We start from the raw sequence: 8,668 nt of genomic DNA, 5'->3' as shown, positions 1-8,668 counted from the left end.
CTTTCTTTCTTTCTTTCTTTCTTTCTTTCTTCCTTTCTTTCTTTTTCTTTTCTTTCTTTCAAGTTAGATTGAAGAAGAAACAGATCAGTGGGTTCTGGACAGAAAGTCACACTCAGAAGGAAGAACAAGAAGGTCCCGAGTGCCCTGACTCAGGGATCCATACGTGTCTCTGCACCCCTGCGGCCCGGCAGGCCAGGGTTTGGGGGAGCCCCGCTGCCCGTGGGAGTCAGTCAGGCATAGATGTCGAAGGAGGTGCATGTAAGGGTGGCAAGCTGGAGATGCAGTGTAAATAAAGTTTTATTGGAACACAACCCCACTCACCTGCATGTTGTCTGTGGTCCCTTCCACGTGACAACAGCTGGGTTGAGTTGTGACGGGGCTCCTGTGACCTGCAAAACCAAATATATTCACTCTCAGGCCTTTAATGGAAAGAAGTTTGCTGACCCTAGGCCAGTGGTGTGCTGTCCAGTAGAAATAATAATGGGAGCCACACACACTTTCAAGTTGAAAGTGAAAAGCACTGAAAAGAAAACCAAAATGGAAAGATGTCTTATCTCCCTCCCACTGGACATCACACGGAAGCACTGGCTAATGCAACAAGGCAAGAATACTTAAATGCAAGGTGTACAGACTGGAAAGGTGATCTCTGGAAGGGGGAACTAGAGGCAATTCTTTTTCTTGTATTTCCATCCGTATTTTCTATGTGATGTATTGTTTTCAAAATAAAGCCAAGGTCATGTGTCGAATGAAATGGAGTTGGGGAGCCTACTACACTCTTTCTATTTAGCATCTTGATCTTTGTACTTTCTTGTGCTCCTCTGAGCTCTTTCTGATCAGCCTCCAAACAGGGGCCTGGGGTGTGAGATGGGGCTACGGGGGAGGAGGAGGGGGCAGAATGGAGAAAGGGAAGTGGGAGTGCTTGTGGGCCGGGGTGGCCTGTCCCACCCCACGACGTGCCGCACGCATCTCGCTGACACCGGGCACCTCTGTTACGGTGGCCCCTGGGCGCCGGTGCTCCCTAAACCTTTCACCTTCCTGTTTTGTAACAGTGACCACCTTGTACAACCCACCAACCCAAATGTAGCAGCGATGCAAGAAGATGTCCTGTACCATTTCAGCCTCAGCACCAGCACGCATGATTTCCCTGCGATGTTCGGAGATGTGAAGGTAAAAAACCGGGCTTTCGATCCTGGGGCTTTGTCTTAAGATCAGCCTCCTCGTAGAAGATATGGGCAGACTGGGCGGCAGAGGACCAGGTCACCAAGTTGTCTTGTCACCAAGGGGGCACCTGGCTGGCATGAGACTCTTGATCTTGGGGTCGTGAGTTCGAGCCCCAGGTTGGGTGTGGACATTACTTAAAAATAAAATCTTAAAAAAACAAAGTTATATCTTCATCAGATTTTTGCAAATTGTTACTTTTAAAATATGTAAACTAATGAGTGAAAGAAAACTCCTCTAAGTTCTGCCATACTGGTCCCTAAATAATCTCTTATAAATTCAGCGTGTGATGGGAACTAATACAATAAATTTCTGAATGCCCCACTGAGAGAAAAGGAAAAAGGGGACACAGAACATTCTGTAGAGGAGCAAGGGATAATAATAAGTGAGTAATTACATGTGTCTGTTTGTGATTTAAGGTGTGTGTATTTATCTTTTTTGTAATGGCTTATTTTGCTTCTAGTCCTTCCCCCCCCCACCCCCCAGAGTCCTGAGTTCCTCAGGGCTGGCTGGTTTATCCTGGCACAGGACTTTTGAAATGTCTGATCCCTGTGGGTACAGATGCACTAATGTTTAGATTCAAAATCGAAACAACCAGTGACTGTCCCAGCGGCCGTCGCGTTCATTTCAAACCGTGAGACAAATGCCCATGTGTTCTTCTTGGATTTACTCTGGTTGCTTATAGCTCGTAGTATTTTGCTAATTGAGGTATAACTAATATACGGTCTAATATTCATTTCAGGCACACAATATAGCGATTCAGCACTTCCATGCATTGCTCAGTGCTCACCAGGATAATGTAATCATCATCTGTGAGCAAACAATGTCATTCCCATCCTACTGAGTATACTCCCTCTGCTGTACTTTGTATCTCCATGACCCATGTATTTTGCAACTGCAAGTTGGTATCTCTTAATCCCCTTTATTTCTTTGGCTCTTCCATCTACCCTTTTCCTTCTAGCAACCACCAGTCTGGGGGGGAGAGAGAGAGAGAACAGGAGCAGGGTGAGGGGGTGGCGGAGGGAGAGAGACAAGCAGACTCCCCGCTGAGCAGGGAGCCCGATGTGGGACTCGATCCCGGGATCCTGGGACCATGACCTGAGCCGAAGGCAGATGCTTAACTCACTGAGCCACCCAGGCGCCCCTGGCAACCACCAGTTTGTTCTCTGTATTTAAGAGTCTGTTTTTCCCTTTGTCTCTTTTTTCTTAGTTAGTTTTGTTTCCTAAATTCCACATGTGAGCGAAATCCTCTGGTGTTTGTCTTTCTCTGACTGACTTATTTCAGTTAGCATTATACCCTCTCGCTCCATCCACGTCGTTGCAGATGGCAAATGTCATTCTTTTTTTATGGCTGAGTAATATTCCTCTGTGTGTGTGTGTGCGTACATACACACACACACACACACACACACATATACACACATGCATCTTCTGTATCCGTCCATCAATTAGTGGACACACGGGCTGCTTCCATATCTTGGCTGTTGTAAATAATGCTGCAATAAACATAGGACTGCATATCACTTCTTGATTAGTATTTTCATTTTCCTTGGGTAAATGCCCAGTAGTAGAAATACTAGGTCATAAGGTAGTCCTATTTTTAATTTTTTCAGGACCCTCCATACTGTTGTCCAGAGTGGCCGCACCAGTTTGCATTCCTACCAACAGTGCATGGGGTGTTCCCCTTTCTCCGCATCCTCGCCAACACTTGTCATTTCTTGTGTTGCTGATTTTAGCCATTCTGACAGGTGTGAGGTGGCATCTCATTGTGGTTTTGATCTGCATTTCCCTGATGATCAGTGATGGGGAGCATCTTTTCATGTGTCTGTTGGCCATCTGGTTGTCCTCTTTGGAGAAATGTCTATGCAGGTCATTTTTAAAAATCAGATTATTTGTTTGTTTGTTTTTTTCGCTGTTGAGTTGTATAAGTTCTTTTTATGTTTTGGATAGTAACTCCTATCAGACATGTTATACGCAAACATCGTTTCCCACTCAGTAGCTTTGTCATTGAGTTGATGGTTTCCTTTGCTGTGCATTGTGGTCTTAATTTATTTGCTTTCCATGCATTAGAATTTAACCTAAAATTTTTTCTAGGCTATGGAAATGTTGTTTGTCATGTTTATTTTATTTATTTATTTATTTTTAAAGATTTTATTTATTTATTTATTTGACAGAGAGGGACAGCGAGAGAGGGAACACAGGCAGGAGGGAGTGGGAGAGGAGCCGGGAGCCCGATGCGTAGCTCGATCCCAGGACCCTGGGATCATGACCTGAGCCGAAGGCAGCCGCTTAACAACTGAGCCACCCAGGCGCCCCTGTTTGTCATGTTTAGAGATGAATCATTCTTTCATCATCAAACTCCTTAAAACTGGCTTATGTACATTTCCCTCTTGGGTAAAACAAAATGAAAAATAAGTTATTGTATGTGGCACTTTGCAGATGAAAGGTTTTCCGTCTCTGAGAGCCACCTACCCCTGTGATAGCTCCCAGTTCCCCAGCCCCCACTGGGCCCCTGGCTCTTTCTACACTGTGGCCATCTGGCTCTTGGACGGCTGGGGAGGTGTGTGTTAGAAGCGCATCTTACAGAGGGGCTGTGGGGTCCTGCTCGCACAGCGAGGAGTCCACATCATTTTATCCCAAACCTAGGCTCCCTCCAGGCGCCGACCGAGCTGTGCACATGATGGACAGAACCTGGAATTTCCTCCCCAGAGAGAGAGCAAGGGTCTGGTTTTCCTGGGTTGTGTGGGATGGATTACACAGGGGCCTCGTGCATGGAGCAGTGATCCCATGACCCAGTCAGTGCCTTTCAAACTGGGTGAGCATCCAAATCACCAGTGTCTGAATCTGAATCACTCACAGAAGCACCCATAACAGGGCTCCCCAGGCGCAGTAGCTCTGGGCTGGGGCCAGGGACCTTCATTTCCCGCAACATTTAGGTGATGCTGATGTTTGCTGGGGGCCCCCCTTGGAGGGACCCCTGCTATGAAGACGGTGCGCTGTGCCTGACGGGGCTCTGTTCTCTGGCCGCAGTTCGTGTGTGTCGGGGGAAGCCCTACCCGGATGGAGGCCTTCGCCAAATACATGGCCAAGGAGCTGGGCCTTGACCACCCAGGTGCAGAGTATCCCAACATCTGCAGGGGGACCGACCGCTACGCCATGTTCAAAGTGGGCCCCGTGCTGTCTGTCAGCGTGAGTACCTGCCCTGGCGCTGGGCTCGGGCCTCGGGCTCTGCCAGCACCCTCCCCGGCCTGCCCTCTGCACCCACGGCCCGGGTCCCCTCAACACCTGTGTCCAACAGCTGTGTCAGAGTGGGCACAGCGAGCAACCATTCAGAGCGCTCCGGGGTGCAGAGACGGTATTCAGCTCCAGATAACGGGAGCAGGTTGTTGCTTCCCCACTGAGCCTCGGGGTAGCGAACTGTGTCACGGCTATGCACGTGAGCTTTGTGCAAACTCTGGCACCTCCCAAAGTGATGTTTGGACGTCCATCTTGTCTGACTGCCAGTTTGACATGCCCAGAGGCACCCCCACCCTGACATAATGTGGGCGCTTCTCCCTGGTTCCAGCACGGCATAGGCATCCCCTCCACCTCCATCATGCTGCACGAGCTCATCAAGCTGCTCTACCACGCCCACTGCTCGGATGTCACCGTCATCCGCATCGGCACGTCTGGCGGGATCGGTAAGTGTGCACAAGACCTCCGCCCGGGGCCAGCATCCCGCACACGAGGACCTGGAGCCTCCCTGCGGGCAGGCCCCGTGCAGGGCAGGCTTGGGTACTCGGAGCTTCTACCCGGCTTTGTCCGAGGAAGCTCATTAGCAGGAGGCATGAAAAGAAGCTCGTTTTGTTACTTTTCATCCAGCCAATTCTCCCAACCCAGCCCCCAGAAGTAGGTTGCGGAGAGGTGCGGGGCCCGGTGTTGCAGAGCCTTGTCCTCTCGGGGTGATGTGCTCGGAGCCTCCTTGTCTGCCTGCCTGCCTCTCTCCCTTCCTTCTAACCGCTTCTCTGCCTCTCTCCTTCCTCCGCACCTCCCTATTCCTGCAAGGATTCGAACCACCGTAGGAGAAAACCGACAGGAAAATCAAAGAGAGAGATGGAACACAAAGTTAAGTGTCCTTAAGGTGCCTAAAGGGTCCCCAGGCTGATCCTGAGCGTGTCGTTTTGTTTTGTCTCTGAAAGCCATAGAGAGAGCAAAGAGGGGACTGGATGCAGTGAGAAAGCCCAGGGCACATTTGCTTTACGGAAGCTGCCGGCTCTCTGACTCTGACAATCCCCCCTGGGGGGGCTCAGAGCTGTCCGGTTCCTGGCCCCCCTGGGAGGGGCTCACACGCCCCACCTTGAGGGTGACGAGGACAGCAGAAGGGGCGTGACATCCCCAGGCTCGTGAAGGAATGAGAGCCAGCAGCCGAGCACCCTGCAGGTTAAGCCCCAGGGTGGGAGCAACTCCACTGACCAGAACAGGGACCAAAGCAGCCCGGGAGAGAAAAGTCCAGATAAATCCACAGGGGGCCAGGACATGCTTTGTCACATTTCATGGAAACGGCTGATGGGGGGACTCTAGAACCATCCCCTAGCTTCCTCGTCCCTGCTTCCTAAATGTTTAAGAAACCCAACTTCCCTTTCAGGTAAGTATTTGGAAAGGCTCATGGTCACATCCCACACAAAGTTATTAGAAGATCAAAGAATAGGAGCAGAGTGATGTCCCTACAAATGTGAAAATGCCCCAGGAGGGGATGCCCAGGAAACTTGGGAAGTGGAACCCTAGTATCGCAGGGATCAAAGGAAGGTGGGATCTGCTGGGAGTCGGGAGGTGCTGGAGCTGGGTTTGGGGTGCACAGGGGTTCCTTAGACTCTTCTACTTCTGCAGTTTTTTGAAATCGTAAATAATGAAAAAGCACAAAGCGGGGACCAGGTAAGCACACCGTGGCCGCCTGAGCGGTGGCGTGTCAGTTAAAATCAGCAAGGACTGGAGGACGTGGTACATGTAACAGGGACAGGGGGTCCCCAGCAGTTCCGTTCTCTTTGCTCTTTTCTCTTCCGTGCTCTCTGCAAGCCTTATGCATTACTTCTATCATCAGAAAAAAGAATTTGATGCAGAAAATGGATCCTTAACGATTGCCTTTTAGAACAGTACTGGGTGTCCCGGTATTTTGGTGCGTAGACGGGTCATTTTCCTCTCTGTGTGCGCTCTGCGGTGCCCTCCTCACCTGCCCTGGATGGTCACAACACCTGCTTCTCTCCTCAGGTCTGAAGCCTGGCTCTGTGGTCATTACCCGGCAGGCGGTGGATGCCTCCTTCGAGCCGGTGTTCGAGCAGGTGGTCCTGGGGAAGCGGGTGGTTCAGAGGACGCACCTGGATGAGGAGCTCGCGCAGGAGCTGATGCAGTGTGCTTTGGATCTGCTGGAGTTCCCCACGGTCATAGGGAACACCATGTGCACCTCAGACTTCTATGAAGGTGACAGGGAGGGGTCTCCATCCTGCCCGGGGCTCCCGTCTCTTCCGGGTTTCCATGGTGCCCTGAGTGCTCTGCTTATGGGTGGGCAGGGCCCAGAGGGATCCGAAGTGTCCCTGCGTCCTGGTGGGTAGCACAGGCCTGGCATGTAGCAGGTACTTACTGTGTGCACGTGGGGAGCACACCCAGGTCAACGTTGGCACATGTCCATGTGTCTTCAGGGCAAGGCCGTCTGGACGGCGCCCTCTGCTCCTACACAGAGAAGGACAAGCAGAAGTACTTGCAGGCAGCCCACTCGGCTGGCATCTGCAACATCGAGATGGAGTCTTCGGTCTTGGCAGCCATATGTGGTGCATGTAGCATCCCAGGTAGGCAGGCGAGCATCTGGTCACCGGGGCCCCGTCCAGATCCTCCTCCCGCCCCCATCACCCAGCACTCACCACCCGCCAGCCGCGGCTGCTTTCCACCCACCCTCCCCCAAGGCAAGTTTCTGGATGGGGTGGCATTGTCCAGTCCTATGCTCGGACACCTTTGACTGTCACACCGTCCTGGGCCGGGTCCTCAGTGGCTGTGCAGTGGCTTTGCATGCACAAAGTAGGATGAGAAAGACCCACGTCCAGTCAGGTCAGGAGGCTCCCAACGCTGCTGGGAGCCTGCTTTCAAAGCCCCTTAGATTTCTGGTTTGGGGTTAATCCACCCCCGAGTTCCTAGGCTCGCCTTCGGGGTCCACTGCCCCCTTCCAGAATTCCTGGACACCGGGCTTTCAAGGGACTTGCTTGAAAGCTGCTTTCGAGGGGAAGGCTGGCAGGAATCAGGCGAGAACAAGGCAGGCCTGCGGGACACCGAGGGGACGCCTTGCCTGTCTTGGGGAATTCAGCTGGAAAGCCGGTGCTTCGCCATGACGCGGCGTTTGCTCTCTGCAGTGGCCGTGGTGTGTGTCACTCTGCTCAACCGCCTGGAGGGGGACCAGGTCAGCAGCCCCCACGAGGTGCTGGTCGAGTACCAGCAACGGCCACAACGCCTGGTGAGCCACTTCATCAAGAAGCGCCTCGCGGCCGCCCAAAACCCCCTGAACCTCTAAAGACGCGCCGTTATGATTGCTGCACATTAAGTCACTATCGGGTGCCCGGCCTGCTCAGTCATGAGAGCATGCGGCTCTTGAGATGTCCGAGTCCTGAGCTCAAGCCCCACACTGGGCGCAGGGATTACTTAAATAAATAAATAAGCTTAAAAAAGAATCACCATCGAAATCTCCTTTTGTGGGGCGCCTGGGTGGCTCAGTCCTCAGGCGTCTGTCTTCAGCTCAGGTCATGGTCCCAGGGTCCTGGGATCGAGCCCCGCATCGGGTTCCCTGTTCAGCGGGGAGCCCGCTTCTCCCTCTCCCACTCCCCCTGCTTGTGTTCCCTCTCTCGCTCTGTCAAATAAATAAATAAAATCTGTAAAAAAAAAAAAATCTCCTTTTGTATATCTTCATGCACACTTTACATAAGAATTTAGGGAATTGGGTTGCATTTCAGAGGCTGAGAATCCTGCATTAACAACACAGAAGATTTTTCTAAAAGCTTCCTTGGAGTGTTTTTGACCACATTAGCCCAGGGTGGGTTCTGTGTAAGGATGTTCCCCGAATATTTGAAATATTTCCAGAGAAAATTTTCAGACTTTTCAATTCTCGTGGTTGTCAGATTTCACATCACTAAGCAGGAAATCCAACTATAGTTCCACAAGAACTCATTTCCTAATATATTTTTGGAATTCCTTCACCACTGTGTAGTGAGAGATGACCAAAGAAGCAGGAATTTGAGACATAAATGCACTTAAGTATATACCCTTCTGGAACATGCCATGGCTGAGTATCACACAGTGATGACTGCTGGCTAGGTGGGTCTGGGTCCAAGCACCTGCAGGTGGGAATGACACATCCTGGCTCCAAGGCCCCTTGTGCGGCTCGTCCTCCCTGGTGCATTGGGCTCAGGCTCTCCTGCAAGGTGCGCCGGTGTGC

General features: G+C 51.5%; 1 protein-coding gene across 7 annotated transcripts in view; it reads left to right on the top strand.

Annotated features, from left to right (window-relative positions):
• UPP1 (uridine phosphorylase 1) overlaps window positions 1–7,907 on the top strand; it is a 25,373-nt gene extending 17,466 nt beyond the window's left edge. For all 7 annotated transcript variants that reach the window (XM_025853050.2, XM_025853053.2, XM_025853054.2 and 4 more), the window contains 6 exons: window positions 1,050–1,167; window positions 4,249–4,407; window positions 4,784–4,898; window positions 6,463–6,672; window positions 6,891–7,037; window positions 7,593–7,907. In XM_025853050.2, coding sequence (XP_025708835.1) covers window positions 1,050–1,167; window positions 4,249–4,407; window positions 4,784–4,898; window positions 6,463–6,672; window positions 6,891–7,037; window positions 7,593–7,750 — 907 coding nt within the window. In that variant the 3' untranslated portion in view covers window positions 7,751–7,907. The remainder of the gene's footprint in view (window positions 1–1,049; window positions 1,168–4,248; window positions 4,408–4,783; window positions 4,899–6,462; window positions 6,673–6,890; window positions 7,038–7,592) is intronic.
• Window positions 7,908–8,668: the final 761 nt, after the last annotated feature.

This window comes from Callorhinus ursinus, unplaced genomic scaffold (genome assembly GCF_003265705.2).
Source record: "Callorhinus ursinus isolate GAN/ISIS: 27379988/994484 unplaced genomic scaffold, GSC_fseal_2.0 scaffold60, whole genome shotgun sequence".
Classification (NCBI taxonomy): Eukaryota; Metazoa; Chordata; class Mammalia; order Carnivora; family Otariidae; genus Callorhinus; species Callorhinus ursinus.
The sequence above is the reverse complement of the archived record's forward strand: the minus strand, read 5'-3'. Positions and strand labels throughout refer to the sequence as shown.